Source organism: Tachysurus vachellii, chromosome 10, assembly GCF_030014155.1.
Source record: "Tachysurus vachellii isolate PV-2020 chromosome 10, HZAU_Pvac_v1, whole genome shotgun sequence".
Taxonomy (NCBI): domain Eukaryota; kingdom Metazoa; phylum Chordata; class Actinopteri; order Siluriformes; family Bagridae; genus Tachysurus; species Tachysurus vachellii.
This window is the reverse complement of record NC_083469.1, coordinates 19,217,169-19,236,190: the sequence shown is the minus strand read 5'-3', so window position 1 is coordinate 19,236,190 and position 19,022 is coordinate 19,217,169. Positions and strand designations below refer to the sequence as shown.

The 19,022-nt window shown below is 41.8% G+C and overlaps 1 protein-coding gene across 1 annotated transcript in view; it reads left to right on the top strand.

Annotated features, from left to right (window-relative positions):
• The window catches only part of arhgap5 (Rho GTPase activating protein 5), a 32,743-nt gene that overhangs the window by 1,209 nt on the left and 12,512 nt on the right, over positions 1–19,022 (top strand). The window contains exons 2-3 of the mRNA XM_060880124.1: positions 2,067–5,949; positions 6,468–6,618. Of these exons, the coding sequence (XP_060736107.1) occupies positions 2,245–5,949; positions 6,468–6,618 (3,856 nt within the window). The 5' untranslated portion in view covers positions 2,067–2,244. The remainder of the gene's footprint in view (positions 1–2,066; positions 5,950–6,467; positions 6,619–19,022) is intronic.

The window sequence follows — 19,022 nt, the reverse complement described above, 5'->3', positions numbered from 1 at the left end:
AAACACCAAAGAATTCACTGACTAAGTTTCCTGCTTTACTGATACACAGTACTCAAATGATTGGAACAAATTCTATCATTAATAATAACTCAACGACTATCTGATAGATGGTTCTGTGACTAATCCCTTTCCATACTGAGCTCATCAACCCAGAGCAATGTTCTTTACTGGAGGTCAAACACACACAACAAAGGAAAACACCAGCCTGAAAACATAAAATTTCTTTTAAAAATGTTGAAGTAGTCGTGTGAGAATTTTTCCTGGCAGAAGTTTGCTGTTTTGTGGCTGTCTGATGTCACAGGTGGACAAAAAAAAAAAGGTAAACAGATAACAGCCTGGTTTTGCTTTTAGATCCTAATAAATCCGTCTCGTTCTCACTGTTTCCGTCAACCTTCAATGTCCTATTAACCAGGTTAGAAGGAGCGGAGACGGCAAACGCCGGACACAGAAGGTAGTGCTGCTGTACAAAGTCATTGCGCTGAGTTATGTGAAAAAGTATTCAACACCGGTAATTAGCGACACAGCTAAAAGCACAATGGTATCGATGCTGAGAATGTTGAAGTTCTGGATCCATTTCAACTTAAACAGAGTGTACAGGAGAGGAAGTGATCAGGCTGGACATACTCAAGGACTAAAGTGATGCTGCATCTGTCACATGAGGTGGAGATGATGCAAATCCTAATTCCACCTGGCATTCATTTTGGGTAATATAGGAATCTCCGAATTAAAGTGCAAATGAACCAACTATGTAGAAGAAAGAATTAAAAAAAAAAAACTTAGTCAACACCTAGGGCAACCCTGATGAGTACATTACCTTTAAAATTAACATGCTAGTCTTTCAAGGTGGATAGTTTTGTTAAATGCCTCCTGGTTTATTATAAAGATATAGTAGAGTAAATAACACGTCACTTTCCCACTGCACTGTCGACGTACTGCATGAGCTGCTGTCTTCAGGTTGAACGAACTACAGCATCTTATTCACACTTTGCTCACTATATAGGGCATAAAATACTGGTGTCATAGTGTACTGGTAATGCAATGCACTCTAAACCTGAAAACACCATATGTGATTCAGCCATAGGAAATGTGTAACTGCATCTGTCAGTGTTCTCTCTTGTTGTCATGCTCTGTGATAAACTTTGTACACAAAGCTCTGTGTGCTATTCTTACCATACCGATTACACATCAGTCAACTGCCAAAGAAAATTTCCTACTTTTACTCTTGATGTAGTTTTTATTAACTGACATTTTAGGGTTCCACTTATTGGGCAAACGCTTTGCTTTAGCAAACCTTGGACGTATATGTAGGTATTTTATTAGTACCCAGTAGTATCTAGCATGCTGCCATATCTTAGTTTACCAGTTTATAATCGTAGCCCCACAGAGAAGTCAGTGGATTGATGGTGAATTGCATTGTACTGAGCTCAGTTGGATCATGTTTCCAGGGGCCTCTTTCCACGAATGAGTGCACGGTGTGTCTGGATATTTCGTAGAATATATGCATTTGGTTTGTGTCATGGGTAGTGAAAGAAGCAACACGAAAATGAAAATACTTTTGAAATACTGAGTAGCTCAAACACCTAACCTTTAGTCACAACTCTGCTTGTACACTTAACCCTAGAAAAGTTTGTACAAACTCTGTTTACAAATGCATTCAAAAAAGTGTTTGGATAAAAACATGCAGCTACCACCTGTCCTTTTGTGTGAAACCAGGTCAGTGATGAAAGAGGCCAAAAAAGCCTCATGTGCATTACACAACTCCAGTACATTCAATCAGTTGACTTCAGAGTACAACAGTGGCACGTTTATAAAAACACACCTTTATTCACTATTTACTTTCTAAGGTATGGCAAAGTAATATTTAGTGTATCTAAGCCTGCTGAGTGTTGCTATTACATTGTTTTTGTAATGCCAGTTTTACTAGCTTTTTGTTCCTTTCTTTGTTTGCATTGGACTGTATGTACATATGGTCTGACTATATGATTTGCATGTGAATTAGTGTCTTCATTGACAATAATGCAACTGTTAAATTTGGTAATCTGATGATGTTCATTTATGCACTGCAGGTAGGTGATGCCCGAGGAGAAGCGCAGCTGCTCCAAAACCAGCGATCTAGCAGAAAGGAATATCCACATCTGTTCCTAACGAGAAATGGAAATGCATCAGCAGTAGCCAATGGAACTTTATCCTTGCCTCGCTGACGGACTTTGCTGAGAGTAACAAGGCAATGAGAGGGGCTGTATAATGGCCAAGAACAAAGAGCCCCGTCCACCGACATACACTATCAGTGTAGTTGGGCTCTCAGGCACCGAGAAAGAAAAGGGCAACTGTGGGGTGGGCAAGTCCTGCCTATGCAACAGATATGTGCATCCCAGCGCAGATAGCTACTACTCAGAGCACACTTCTGTGTTGAGCACAATCGACTTTGGAGGTCGTGTGGTGAACAATGATCACTTCCTTTACTGGGGGGAAGTGTTACACAGAGGAGATGATGGCCTTGATTGTCGAATTCAAGTCATTGAACAGACTGAATTTATTGACGACCAGACCTTTCTGCCTCACCGGAGCACAAATTTGCAACCCTACACTAAGCGGGCTGCAACTACAAAGCTGCAGTCTGCTGAGAAACTGATGTATATTTGCACAGATCAGCTTGGCTTGGAACAGGATTTTGATCAGAAGCAGATGCCTGACGGGAAGCTAAATATTGACGGTTTTGTCCTGTGCATAGACGTAAGCAAAGGATGCAACAGAAAATTTGACGATCAGATGAAATTTATCAATAGCCTTCACTCGCAAATTGGCAAGTCAAAAAAACCCATCATCATTGCTGCGACAAAATGCGATTCGTGCGTAGAGCAATACTTACGGGATGTCCAGACGTTCGCCGCTAGCAAAAAGAATCTTATGGTGGTTGAGACGTCGGCTCTGTTGTCTGTCAACGTGGAGCTCTGTTTTAATGCTCTAACCCAGCAAATGGACAAAACACGAGGTAAACCCAAAATTATCCCTTACCTGGAGGCTTACAAAGCTCAAAGACAATTAGTAGCCACAGTCACGGTCAAGTTTGAAAAGCTTATTGTGCAGTCTGTCCGAGATTATCACACGAACTGGAAAGTCGTGAGCAACTCCTTGAAAAACTACCCAGACTACGAGGAATACATTAATTTGGAAGGTAGTCGGAAGGCTAGGAACACCTTTTCGAAGCATATTGAACAGCTGAGACAAGAGCATATCAAGAAGAGAAGAGACGATTATCTCTCCAGTTTGCCAAAAATTTTGAACAAGATGCTCAGCAACTTGGAAGAGATTGAGCACCTGAGCTGGACAGATGCTCAGAACATGTTAAAAAGCAAGAATGAGTTTCAGTACTACTTTGTCGTGCTGGAGCAAACCCCATGGGATGAGACAGACCATGTTAACAAAACAGATGACAGAAGAGTCCCCTTTGACATCCTTAAAACTGCAGAAGGTGAGCGGATCTACCAAAACCATGTCCAACATTTGATATCTGAAAAGAGACGACTGGAAATGAAGGAAAAATTCAAGAAGACGCTGGATCGTGTACATTTCATAAGTCCTGGCCAACCTTGGGAAGAAATAATGTGTTTTGTCATGGAGGATGATGCATACAAGTACATCACAGAAGCTGATCGCAGGGATGTGTATGCACTGCATCAGCAGGAAATAGTTGAGGTCGCCAAAGAGGAGTTCCAGGAAATGCTTTTTGAGCACGCTGAGCTGTTTTATGACTTGGATTTGAATGCCACCCCTAGTTGTGATAAAATGAGTGAAATCCACACTGTACTCAATGAGGAACCCAGATACAGAGCTCTACAGAAACTTGCCCCAGATAGGGAGTCCCTTTTATTGAAGCACATCGGGTTTGTTTATCATCCCACCAAAGAGACATGTCTGAGTGGCACGAGCTGTGTGGATCTGAAGGTTGAGCAGGTGCTTGCTAATAGGCTGGTTCAGTTGGACCACGGTCGCACTAATCTGTACTACAACAGCTCGATTCTCGACAAAGTGAACTTGTGTCTCCTTGGCCGTGAAGGACTAGCTCAAGAACTTGCTAATGAAATAAAATCTCAGTCCACAGACGATGAGTATACCCTCGATGGTAAGATCTATGAATTAGACCTTTTACCTGTTGAAGCAAGTTCTCCCATGGTTTTGAACCATTCCTGGTTATCAAATTTTAAACCTCATGGATTCTTCTGTGTCTTCAGTTCAATAGAATCCCTAAATTATATTGGCGATCGCATAAACCGAATCCGAGTGGAGATTTCTCAGAGCAGAAGAGACAGATTTGCCCAGCCATTGCCATTCATTCTAATCTTAGCAAGTCAGCGAGACAGCATTTGCAAAAACATGCCTATTTTAAGGCATCAGGGCCAACAGCTTGCTAATAAGCTACAGTGCACATTCATTGACATGCCCCCTGGGACCTTTCCCCGAAAGTTTAACGAGTCTCAAATAAAACAAGCGCTCAGAGCAGTACTCGAAGGCCTAAAGCACAATTTTGATTTGATGAGTCCTGTGCCCTCCATCAAGGATTTGTCCGAAACAGATTTGCGGATAGTTATGTGTGCCATGTGCGGAGATCCATTCAGCGTGGATCTTATTCTGTCACCTTTTCTGGATTCACATTCCTGTAGTGCTGGCCAGCCTGGTCAGAGCAACACCCTTTACCTTGACAAAATCATTGGTGACAGTCGCAGACGCATACAAGTCACTGTCCTCTCTTACCACTCCTCGATTGGAATCCGAAAGGATGAATTGGTGCATGGGTACATACTGGTCTACTCAGCAAAACGAAAGGCTTCTATGGCTATGTTGCGGGCATTCTTGGCAGAGGTTCAAGATGTCATTCCAGTCCAAATGGTGGCCATCACGGACAGCCAGGCTGATTTCTTTGAGAACGAGGCCATTAAAGAGTTGATGACCGAGGGGGAACGCATTGCTACAGAAATCACGGCCAAATTTACAGCTCTCTACTCGTTGTCTCAGTACCACAGGCAAACGGAAGTCTTCACACCATTTTTTAACGAAGTCCTTGAGAAGAAGAATAGTATCGAGAGCTCCTTCATGTTTGAGAATACAAGGGACCATGGTACCTCTGAAGACGTTTTTCCCCAGTCACCTCACAACCATTTACCAGCCTACTCTTATTATCCTGATTCTGAAGATGATGCTGAAGGACCGCCACCTTATAGCCCTATAGGGGATGACGTACAGCTGCTGCCCACCCCGAGTGAAAGAAAGTATAAAACTGACTTGGAAGGGAACGAGTACCCTGTCCATAGCACACCTCTAGGTGATCATGAACGCAACCACAAAGTGCCTCCCCCAGTGAGACCTAAACCTGTGCTAAACAAGACTAATGTTAAGAAGCTGGATCCCAACCTTTTGAAGACCATCGAGGCTGGAATGAGAGCCAGCAGAAGAACACGAGGCCCACTTATGGGCCATGATGACATTGAGGTGGCTGACAATTACGCAGATCCAGCTGACACACTCCACAAATCGAAAGGCTTCAACGATGACATTTATGCTGTTCCAGAGGACACTCATAGCAGAATGCGTAACTCATTTGGTGGCCATCATGGTTTTTATGGTGATGAGGAGAACGGTTTTGATCGCACGTTGAAATCACAGGGTAGCAGGCGACCGTCCAAATACAAACATCGATCGAAGATCCTTTTCAGCAAGACAAAAGCGTACCATAGACGAGTGCACTCTGACGTCAGTGACGACGAGTCTGGGCCGGCAGTGCAGAAGAAGAAAAAAGGCAGGGGTAACCGTGGAAGTGAAGAAGACCCTTTACTTTCTCCTGTGGATCCATGGAAAGGAGGGATAGACAATCCAGCCATCACTTCAGACCCAGAGCAAGATGACAAGAAGTTGAAGAAAAAGAAAGCAACAAAAAACAAGGAACCAAAAAAGGTAAGCTGGCATATTTCTGAATACATTTCAGTCGATGAGTTGCACACTGATGCAGCAGGTATTGTCACTGCCTCCTCGGTTACTGACTGCAGAGTTTCACATGGTCGGTTTCACCTTGGTTTCTCTTGAGTTCTCTGGTATCTTCCTGCTGTGCAGGCAGAGTAGATGACTGGCTATGATAATGTGCCCATGGTGTGTGATTGCGTGTGTGTATACATGGTGCCAAGGACAAGGGCTGGTGTTCTATCCGGAGCGTATCCTTTCACCTTGCACCAAGTATTCCCGGGATAGACACAGGATTCACCCTAACCCTCACCTGGATAAAACTGTGACCTGAAGATTTCAGTTTAAAATTCATTCATCAAAACAATTAGTAGTTCAGAATTATTTTGAACATTTTAATGATTAATCATGTAAGGAATCATGGTAGTGTTTTCTTGTATTTACTTTGTTTATGGCATGTTTAACGTCTACCGTTTTATCATTTTTTTAATTTTTTTAAATTTTTTTTTTTATAGGTTAAAGCAAAAGTTCCCAAGCCGTTGTATCCGCCAACTCGAAGAAATTGGGAAAGCAACTATTTTGGTGTTCCTCTACAGAACCTGGTCAGCCACGACAGGCCTATCCCTCTGTTTATTGAGAAGTGTGTGGACTACATTGAACTTACAGGTAAGTCTTACGGATTTGGTTATTGCTCTAAAAAAATCCAAAATAATAAACCGGATGTTTTGTGATGCAGTTTAGTCGAGCCAATTTACTGCCAAAGGTTACACTGTAAATCACTTTGTGTAGGGACCAATAGGATTATTTCAGTCTTGTGTGCAGGAGGTCAAGTGCTTGGTGGATATTTTCTACAGTGGATGATGATTGTTTTGGATCTATAGCTAGACCTTGATTGATGGTGTAAATTGTAAGATTTGATTCAGGCTAATACATGTGGCAGGACTTTAGAGAATGTCAGATTGTGTGGGCTATGGCAACTTGTGGTGTTTTATAAGCATGCTTTGACCCCAGTCAGCAGCGACAGGGATGCAATTTTAGTGGATGGAAATGGAATTTGTGCCTGTTTTGGGTGTGTTATATGTTAGAAATGCCTTCTCATGTCACTCTACAGAGGCGGTTAATGACTCGCACGGCTTTAAGGATTTGTAGCTGTTCACACGTATTTCTGTTTGAACATATCCTATTAGGGCCAATGTATTCATATAAACGTTCCAGAAAAACCCATGTGTATGTCGTCTAAGTAAATGGTGAAACATCAAACACTTTTTCTCTGAGACGGTGCTTTTTCATAAGCATATCAAATTTGAAGGTGTTATATTCAACTACTTAAATCCTGTGTATGGTTATCCCAACAGATGTAAAATGATCTGTGTATGTCGTGACTCATTTTATATCTTGCGGCGATCAAATAATTCATTTGTTTTTACTGTTCAAAAATGTCTAAGTTAAATTCATGATCGGTAGAAAGAGTTAAACTTTTTTGTAACGGACCTGTTACTCTACAAGCTACTCATGATACAAAACTGTATAAACAGTATAAAAATTCTAAGCTTGCGAAGGTGAATTTGTCTTGGCGTAACCCGCACCGAAGTCGTTTCTGTGTTCAGTCTGCCGAGGGCTTTTAGGCCTGCAACGGCGAGTATGTTTGTGTGTTGATGACACAGCACAACAGCAGCATGCTAAGCCAAGAGCCTCATAAGTGCTGCTCAGATATACACCTCCTCACAGATGGGACTCTTTTCCTGCATTTACCCCTGGAGTCATTGCTATAATATAGTTTAATTTAACAAGCTGCTTGATTTAACATAAACGGCTGCACAGGGAAATGTAGTTAATCTAATGGCTTTGCTGTTTGTAGCTATGCAGCTGTGCAGCGTTGCATCTCCGACATCCTGTCTTCAAACATGTTCAGATCATCACAGCATCACTGCGTCTTCAGAAATCTGAGGACAGAAAATCGCTTTTCTGAACCAGCTCGTTTTGTGAATGTAGTATCGCACTCTTGTACAAAAGTGCTATACAGTGACCCACATTTGGACATTGTCGTGTTGTTAGGTCAGTTGTTGACTTGTGCAGTTGCAGTGAAGGCTTAGTACCCCTTTGGCTGTATCTCAGTACTCAAGGACTTTATTTAAAAGCCTTTTCAGTGCATTTTGTGGATGAAAGGGGTCATCAAGCTCTTACACACACGCAGGCTTAGTTGCTCACATTCTTTGCTGTGTTTTTTAAAACCTGGAGGAAATGCTTGTGTCTTTTTGTCCATCACAGCTAGCCTTTTACCAGTCTGAACATGCTGCATGCTTTGGCTCGTCTCTCCGCCTTCCATTTTGTGAGCTATAGACTCGAATATTAGTGAATTTTTGACTTGAAAAATTTTTTTAATGGACTTTTTCTTAATGTTTCGAAGACTTGCTTATCACCTCTAGCAGCGATAAGCCACTACTCTCAGCTTTCTCAGTGAGGTTATTGTATTTGTAAAATGTTATTCACTATTGATTAAGCTTGGGATGATTGATGGTATCAGGATTTGCTGATAGATTCTGTTCGTCATGCCATGGCTGATGGACGAAACGTGCATCATGCCAAGGCTGGGCGATTTAAGAAACGTCCGTGGGGAAACGTGGCGCTTGCAGCTTATAGATAGATGGAAATAAATTGTGCTTTATCTCGTAATATGTTCTCTTTTAGTCTGTATTATGTCCTGTATAACAACCGTACAGTGTGACTTCCTTCAGTGCGACTCTGCTTCATTAATGTACTCGCTACTCTGATAAAGCCATGAATAACCTCGCTTGCAAAATACGAATAACCCCCCGACCTCACAGTTGGTGATGATTATGGAGCATGATAGGACGATCAGATATAACACACAATCTCCCAAGTCTAGTATTAAATATGGCTTTTATATGAAATCTGTATTTGCATGCTGAACATTCACATTGAGCAGCAAGCGCTGAAAACCCAGGAAGTGACTTAAGTTGAGAGGCAAATTGCAGAGCGTGACTAGCTAAAGGAGCTCAGTCCTTTAATTAGACGTCCGAGTGTACTCGAGCGTTTTCTCTAATGTAAATGGGCTGCTTTTTGTTCTCCGATGTTTGGAGTTCTCCTTGAGTGCTGCAGTTTCTGTCATTTCTAATGAATATTTATGTTGTTAAAAGCATTTTAAACCAGAAAGTGGTGATCTCCATGGTGTAAAAGCCACTAAATGAGGCATTTGAAATCGTGTTATTGCAAATAAGGCTTTCAGTGTTGTTTTGCCATAAAATGCATGCTTTAAACTTGCGAGAACTACTTAAATCTTCCTTACAAGGTTTCTCTTCACCTCAAATGTCAGAATAATTCAGACGTTGTAAGTGAAGGACGTTTCGGTTATTCATAATATGCTGCATTTTAATGATACTGCATAAAGAGCAGCAGCGATGATGACGTTCATGTAAAGGAGTGTCACTAAATAAATCCACCGCCAGACTTGACCGCTGATTTTTTTGCAGTTACATGTGTTGTACTATGAAGTCATCAGGAGGCTATTGGTTACCATAGTAATAACGTCTCAGTGGGCGGAGCAAGTAATGTTCCAAATCAGTTTTCTTGCCACTGATATAATAGACATATACTGTATAAATATACAGTGATGCCTCGAGATACGAGTTTAATTCGTTCCGTGACCTTGCTCGTATCTCAAAACAAGTTTCCCCATTTAAATTAATTGAAATCCCATTAATCCGTTCCAGCTCGAAAATTCCACTCCAGTTGTTTTGTTTGTGTTTTGAATATGAAAAATGTACAGTAGCTGTATTTATAAATGACAAATAAAACATACAGTAATAAAAGGGAATGTTAAAAAAAATAAACTGGTTTTACTTTACGGAAGATGCGCATGAGGTTGAGGGAGGAGTAAACAGGAGTTAGGAGGAATTACACTTTCACTTTCGTTCACTTACTCGCTACTGTACAATCTTAATGCTACTTTACACTTAAATGGAATTTAACTAAACTTCACTAAAATTAATGAACTTAACTGAACTTAATTGCTACAATTTCTGTTTTCTTTACATTAATTTTGTTTAATTTTCTTCATTGCATTTCTCTTCACTTGTTTTTGCCTTTTTTGTCACTCTTTCCTCACTAACATCTGCCGGTCGTTGTAATAAAAACCTGTCGGTCAGCATATCAGATGCGGTGTAGTCGCACAAGTTAAATTTTTTAACGGATCCAACGCTTAAAACGGATCCGAAAATTACGGATCCGCAAATGGTCGGAACCTCACGCAGCGCCTTTGCAACTCTCCATAGGAAATGAATGACTTCCTGTTTATCGGCCGTTGTTTGTCGTGTGCAGTGGAAATGCGGCTTTATATGTGGGCATATGTGCGCGTGTGTGTGTGCAGTTTACTCTGAATATTGTGGATTTTGCTTGATTTCTGATTACGAGACTGTTTATTCAATAGGAAAAGGAAGAGACGAAGCTGAACTCAAGCAGAAAGCTCATCTAAGGAATCCTCTGATGTCATGGCTCACATTCAGCATTCTCAGTGACACGTTGACGAAGCCTCATGTGCCGGGTGTGTGTGTGTGTGCGTGCATGTGTCTTGTTGGGGATCTTTGTTTCGGCGGCAGCGGCGGCTCGGATGCTCGTATCTCAAAAATTTGCTCGTGTCTTAAGGCAAAAATTTGGTCGAATCACAGCTCGTATCTCAAAAAATTCATATGTCAATGCACTCATATCTCGAGGCATCACTGTACTAAAAAATATATGCTTCATATCGTACAAGATGAAGAAGCAGCAGCATGCACTCTTAGCCACGAATCACGTGCTCTACTGTCTTCGCTCCCATTGGTCGATGTGTTGCTCATTATTTACATAACATTTCACTTTTTTCAACTTCCGGCATCACTGGACACGCCCACATCTAATCCCCATCGCAAGTCGGAAGCTCTCAGTGCAAATGAGGTCGATTTGTCACTGCGAGGTGCGAACATAGGTGTTAGCCAGCAGACAGCTAGACACCATTCTGTAGAGTAGATTGGACTCGGCTGTTTGGGACATCCTGCTTTTCCACCTGGCTCTTTGTCAGCTGTTCTCTGCTGCTGTCATGATGACACAAAGGTTTAGTGTTGTCTGGTAAAATGGCTTGGACTGCTCCGTATTTCTGCCACCTTAAAAAGATAACGATAATGAGCTGGTAAATGAGTTTTTCTAGCAATTTTCCAAAAGTCGGCAGCCAGAACTAAAGTACCCGTGTGTAACAAAAACGCTGCATGGAAGAAGAGCTGGAATTATTATTCTTTTTTTGTGTGTGTTTGTGTGTCTCATGCAGCAGCATCTCATGGACCACATGCTTTTGTCTGTTGCACTAAAGTTCTAGTGTAGCCATGTTCAGACATGTTTTGAAGGGTCACCCTCATAACATGAATACAGTTTTAATGCATAAACAGGAGCGATTAGTTCATAGCTATGAATAAAATACGTCAGTTTGAGTTTGAAGTGGTTCTGTTTGTTTAGTAGTGGTGCTTCCCCTTACCACTTCACTAGCACCGTAGGCTCTGAACAGATGAGACAGATTTGTTTAGAAATACGCAGAGAATACACACACTTACACACACACACACACACACACACACACACACACACACACACACTTCTTTGTCTGATCGTCTTTGACACTCACACACACTAACACCCACACATTTCTTTGTCAGATCGTCTTTGAACATTCCAGGAAGGGTAAATTAAATAAAAAGCTGATGAAATTCTGTGAAAACTCTCTTCTCAATGAAGTGCCTTCAGGTAAATAATTTACTTGAGTGCATAAGATTGTCTGCCACAAGCCACAACACAGGACAAAGGGCCTGCTCCAGGAGCCCTGATGTTAAAAAAAAAATAAAATTATACATTTATTAGGCCTGCTGCAATATTTTTCAAACCTTTGCTTTACTTAATATACTTTGCTTTATTCAGCACCCAGACTGCTGTGTCATGTCACATCCGTAATATCTGTAAGGTGTAAAATTATGTCCAGTTTGAGAGGAATATATAGGATGATAAAACTGTTCTGCAAATCACGGCCCTCTTGTCGTTGGTTTGAAAAACGGATGTGTTATTTCCTCTCTGCGGTTACTCAGTGTTTTAGGCCATGTTTTCTCATGTCTGCTGTTGTCTCCTGTTCAGCCAAGCAGAGCTATTTTGACACATGTACCAGGTCCGTTGAGAATGCTTAGCGAAAAAAAACCCCACCACCACAAAGTCTTAGCATTCCCAGTGGCATTCTGTTGTCTGTGTTATACACGGGAAGGAGTTGTCGGAACAAATCGCTTGTGACGGGCTGTCGCCGCACATCCGAGAAGTGTACTTAGTCCAGAGCGTAGACATCGGAGTGGACATCAGCATCGGCACTCGCACAAATGAGCCCGTGAAAGAAGGCTTCACAAGCCATGGCAGGTTCGTACGATGTGGAGAAACAGAACGTATTCATGCCAAGAACTAAGACAAAAAAGATAAACCGACTCAACAATACAATGAACTCCAGTCTTGTTGGTTGAACTGGGCATTTGTATATCAGGCAAGAATTAGTAACATATTGACCATGTTGTTATTTAATTTGCTTAGCATGTAATTTAAAGCTTCAGTGTGCTGCACAATCCTAAGTTCTGGTTGACTGGAGACACGTACAAAAATTTGGTAGCTAACAATTTCAGCAAGTCATTCACTCACATTCAGTGTTCTGCCCTCAGTTTCCTTTCACTGCAATTGGTGTGTAGTTAGCAGGAGAATTGACATGTAGGAACAGGTTTGGGTCTCTCAGTTCCAGTGAAGGGAAATTGTAAAGTTACAGCATTCAGAAACATTCTCGACCTTTCTGTGCTTTCAATTTTGTGTCCAAATACTTTTGTCCTTAAAGTAACTGACAGCTGAAAAACTCATGAGAGCTCATTCTCATTGATGATGATCAGTTTTTTCATTATTTACTTAATCTAAAGACTCACTCATGTGACGGTTCAGATTTACCTCTGACTACAAATATGCATATATTCTGTATCTTTAGGTCTGAAATTAAACTTTAGCCACCCGCCTTTTATTCTTTAATCCAGTTATAAGCTCACAGTCCAGCACAGTAAAATAATGCTATCACTGTCATTATTGTTCCCTAAAGCCATGTCTCCTCCCAGGCGAGACATTTTATCCACTCCAGATGATGCCGTCGTATACTGAAAAAACTAGTCGTAACCCATCTGCTCATTATGAATTAGAGATGAGCTGGAGTGATGTGCAGATGTCCTGGGCCGCCGTACATCCTCGTGTGAGCCGAGCACCGAACCACGCCTCACCGCCCTGCACTTCACCGCCCCCATGCCACACACACTGTCGGTTTAAGCACAGAGCCAGGCTCATGTTGTCCGAAGCGCTTTTGCAGAAGGGCGTGTGTTTCACCCACACAAGCAATCTAGATAATTGTCTTTTACTGCATCGAATGTCACCTGTGTCAACATAGCAGGAGGTCCGTGTGTGCATGTGTGGTGCACTAAATCTTTATGTTAATGAGTCACCGTTCAAAGAGGGGAGTGAAGCTGCAGGCAGAAGATAAGGCTCTTCATTTCTGCTGAACCCTTTTGCTAGCAATTTTGTTGGGGCTTTACTAACTACACACACACACACACACACACATACACACAACTCAGTCTATTCACACTACCAGTCTGTAGCACTTATGTAAAAGCACTCAGAGCTGTCTTTTATCTGTCGTCTCCTCATGACTAAACCTGCTGTCAAGGCCTGAGCAGTAAAACACAGTTGGAGCTGCTTGTTATTGTCAAGTTGCTTAAAGACAGCAAGTCCCGTTTTAAAGAAGTGCGTCATTACGTCAAAGAAACGCGCACATTTTTCTCACCACAGCACTGACTAACCTTGTCAACCAACTTGTCTTTGAGTTTGTCCCCACTTTGGACGGAAGCAATCGGGTTTTATCCTGCCAGAGATTTTATCGTGAAGAGGGAGCACATTCTGACCCCCCTCCCCCTTCCTTTGTGCCATCCGCTTTGATTTATCCGAACCGCAGGAAAAATATTAATGTCGTGTTCCAGAAATTGATGATTCTGCTTATATTCTGACCTGCTTAAATTTCTCAAATAAGCAATTTCGAGTTCAGTTTGTCGCACTCAACCACTGCTCTTGTAACGTCTGCTACATTCAAATCTGTTTAGGTACGTTGAAGTTGTGTGATGAATATGTGCAATAAAATGTCATTTTTAAACAAATGACCCATTCAGACGGGCAGCGTGGTTTATCTTGTGCAATAGAAACTTGGGCGTTGACACTTTTGAACACAAAAAAAAGCATCTCGACATCCAAGATGCATACTACATACATTTTCATTGCTATGTAGTCATGCTGATCTGTCAGTATCTGTGCAGTGATTTCGCACAGAGATCATTTTATACAACTTTTGTGTGTGTGTTTTTTTTTTTTTTTTTTTTTTTTGTAGTACTAAGAACATGGATGGATGGCAGTCTAGGAGGTGTTTTCTTTTCATTCGTGAATTTATTGTAGTTTTTTTCTTTCTTTTTTTTTTTTGTTGTTATTGCTGATTTGTGGTTGCTGTATAAAACATACCCATCACCATGTGGACTGTCCTCCTTTATCATAATGCACCTGTGCTTTTACTCTTGATGCTTCTGAGAACAGAGTAAAGCTGTTAAGCTCTAATTATATACTTCATGGATTGGTTTGACTCAGAAAAATACAAGTGTTATTTCAAAACCGATAGCAGTGCAGAATGATTCAACAGCTACCAAGAAGCCTTAAGAGCTGCTTCCTTTAAGAGATGTGATCTTCGTGAACTGCTGCTCCTGCTGCATCACAGGGCAGTGTAACACACCAAGTGTGAGACAAGCTGCTGTTTAAACATTGCACTTTTTTTTTTTTTTTTTTTATCCAGTCATAGTTGTTGACAGCACAAATATGAAAATAAGAAGGTTAGTGCTGTACAGTGTGAACTGTCAGATTATTAATAGCCAGGATTAAGTGGTGACACAAAGCGAAACGTGACACGAGATAACCAAGGATTCCCATTACCTGGAGTTTACAATCACCAAGGATTAACTACCATAAGTGTGAAAAGCCTTAGAGCAGGTCGTCCCTCCCACCCAGGGAGCACGGGCCATTTTGCTTGGACGCTGTTTGCTGTCTTTGCACATCAGCACACTTTGTAGTTTTGTGACTTGAAGCCTAGGAAGCTAAATCTGTCACTTCACATTAACATGTAAGAGCTTTCCCATTATTTCATGTATAAAATAAGTAAGGAATAAAACATGACCGAAAGTGCTGTTAGTTGAAAATCAGCACTGGTACGGAACAGAGGTTTATTACAACCCTGAATATTTGACACTAATTCCATTTTGCATGTCCCAAAGTGTTCTATTTAATAATTCTCTACAGCATCTTGCCAGTTTTTACGTCCTTTATTAAAGAACCACACGTCATAACTTTTATCCACTCGTGATTAAGTTAACGATGTAGACCGTCTGTGAAACAGTTTTGTTCCTGGTACTTACATTAGACACTCAAAGTAAGTGTCAAAACACACAACACCGCTTGTCAGCCTGACTGAGTCACTGACGACAACTGTGCTTAAAGACCGGAGGAAAACTAGTCGACGGCTGATACCGGAGATTCCATCCGAAAACACAAAATAAACATGTCCTCCTATAAATCTCCAGCTTATTATTAATCACGCACCGTACGAGCTTTACAACTGAAACTACCCTCCAGTAATTTATGTTATTTGAAAAGGTAACGCATAACGTCTTCTTGAAAATAACAAACATATCGTCTTCTCTAAACATCTGATAACGGTGAGATCCTGTGAGTGGAATTTAGGTTCTGGAACACGATAAGCATGTCACTATTATTAATATTATTATTATCTGATCTGTGATGATAGTCTCTGCAGATGTGATAGCACTCTCTTACACAACCGTAACCTTCAACCAGCTGCTTGTTTTTTTTTCTTCTTTTTTTATCTCCAGCATACCTGCCCATACCATTACAGTCAGGCTGTGTTTTTTTTTTTTTTTAAGCTTTCTGTACTAATATCACTTCAGAACATTTGATCGAAAGCTGAATTTTTAGTGGGTGGAGATATTCTGCTTGTAGAGGCAGTTTTTGTATAATCACAGCCGTGTTTTTTGTTGCAACTTGATAAATAAAGCATTAAAAAAATGCATTATAAAAACAAAAAATAATGCATGCACATAAATCTAGTTTTTTCTTCATACGCCATTGTCTGTGATGTGTGATAAATGGTTTGTTGGCTTGTGATGCATTTCCTCAACAAAATGATGAATGCCTCATTTCCAGAAGCATCGGTTTGGCTGAACCGGACATTTTTGAATTCGGGATTTAATTACTTCATTAGTTACTCGTGAAAGATGGTGTACGGTACTCTTGCACATTGTACATTCTCTGAAGTGTGTACAAACTCTGCTGCATCCTCCTCCCTGCATTTTAAACTGCTGCGTTAGAGATGAAGAAACACTCGGTCAGGGGAAATGTTACAGTACTCTCTACAGTACATGTGTGTGAGTGGTTCCAGATGCTTCCTCCAGTATACTTGTGTCTTGCTCAGACGAGGTGAACAGGCCTTTCTCGCGGGTGTCGTTTGCAGCTTTTGGCACCACACGATCGTCTCACAAAGCTGTGATGTACTTGGCGCTAGTTATGTTTAGATTTCGATAAAAGTGTGCAATCCTGCTTATGATCCATACTGTGTAATACATAAGCTACGTGAGGGGGAAAGATCCAGACTTGTTGCATACCATGTTCCTGGCATTGGTTATTGTTTCAGGAATGTTTTTAAATTTGTGACGCTAGTGTGATTGTGTGTGTGTATATAACAGGGAGAATTTATGTAGTGCTTGTAGTATCAAGGTTGGTCCAGTCTATCGGTTGTAATTCTTTATTACATGTGGATGTTATGGACGTTTATGGAGAGTATGGACAACATGTACGTAGGAAAACAATGCTATAAGGAATGTTACATGTTAAAAATGTAACATCATGGACAAAACCTCACATGCAACATGTGAAATTAAGCATGTGTCAGAGATGTTCAGGTTTTTATAAGCTGAATTTTATTGAATATTTATATTTTACCGAATAGCTCCTGAAGCTGCTATGGCGATGATCACTGTATTGAATTATCTGCACTTTGCTCTCATGTACAAGCTCAAGTAGCATTTCCTTGGGTTTTTATGTATGCATATCCTCCACGTCAAGGAGCCACGGCCACATGGGTAGCAGACCTAGTTATAAAAGGTTACGCTCTTCATGTGACCTTTATCTCAGCGCAGTGCGATCCTGCACAAACAAGCACAGCACCATTTACAGAAACGGCTGTTGGTCTGAAGCCTGGATGCTCCGTCCTGACAGAAACGAGTGTCGTAGCGATTTCTATTAAAAAGCTTTGAGAGCATTCCGCTCGTACTGACACGGTGTGCGGAAGAGCCTGTGATGTGTCACGTTCGAGATTTGTGTCGCTGCTGCGATTCGACAGAAAGCTTACTCGAGTAATAATTAGGGGTGTAACAATACATGCCAGTCCATTTCAGTATGATGCGGTTGTGTCTCCATACAGTACTTATTCAGTGCAGAATTCACTGAATATGAAATGAAATTCAGGGGAATAGAAGCATTTATTATCGCCACATATACATTACAGCACAGTGGAGTTCTGCACAAGGGCAGCTATGATACAGCACCACTGTAGTAGGGAGGGTTAAGGACCTTGCTCAATTGCCCAACAGTGGCAGCCTGGCAGTGTTGAGGCTTGAACCCTAGACCATCTGATAAACAGCCCAAAGCCTTAAACACTTGAGCCACCACTGCCCCATTGCTTAACCCCTGATAGAGCAACGTTTTTACACTTGTAATTTAGTACCGGGGCTAGCACAGCTTTTTATCTGGGGTTATGAAACCCTGGTCTAAAGCAAAAACATTGCTATCTCTGCATTGCGGCGCTAAACATGTACGGTGTGAAACAATGTGGGGTTTTTAGTGGTACGGTTAGATGTGTTGCAACAGAAACTCAATCAGAAACCGATATAGCAGGTCACTAGATCACCTGGAAACTAGAATGTAGCAACGCAAAAACAGCCTGGTAGCATCAACCGGCAAAACACTAAACATCACGGAAGTGCGTGCCGTAGCGAGCGTCGAATTTTGTGAAAAATTTGTGGAAGTTTGATATCAACAAGAAGCTGGTAAACTAAAAAAGGCCAAAGCTGTGAAGTCTATGGATGCAGAACAACACACCTATGCTTTTTACCACTGATGTGAAGTGTGAGAAAAACCTCTATTTATCCAGTCATGGTTGTTGCTGGTGCAGTTGTGCAAATAAGAAAATTAAGCAAGGGTTTAGGAATGTACAGTGTGATGCATCAGATTATGAATAGCCAAGATTAATTATTATCTTTAGCTAAAGATAAGAGGCATGTCATAAGATAACCCCGGATTCAGTTTACTTGTTCACAATGACTAAGGATTCATGACTGGTGTGACGTTCCTGAAGCATGGAGCTTTTCCCAGTCTGCTGTTACTGGGTTGTGCTGTCAGACTCATGCAGCTCATTGAAGCCTTGGATGTCTTTTTGGATCGTGAAGTTTCTTTAGTCCCGATTTAAATCGGATGCCTGAATGCAAAAGGGAGTGCCTGTGTCGGTGCGTGCCTGTGTCGGTGCGTGCCTGTGTCGGTGTGTGCCTGTGTCGGTGTGTGCCTGTGTCGGTGTGTGCCGGTGTCGGTGTGTGCCGGTGTCGGTGCGTGCCGGTGTCGGTGCGTGCCGGTGTCGGTGCGTGCCGGTGTCGGTGCGTGCCGGTGTCGGTGCGTGCCTGTGTCGGTGCGTGCCTGTGTCGGTGCGTGCCTGTGTCGGTGCGTGCCTGTGTCGGTGCGTGCCTGTGTCGGTGCGTGCCTGTGTCGGTGCGTGCCTGTGTCGGTGCGTGCCTGTGTCGGTGCGTGCCTGTGTCGGTGCGTGCCTGTGTCGGTGCGTGCCTGTGTCGGTGCGTGCCTGTGTCGGTGCGTGC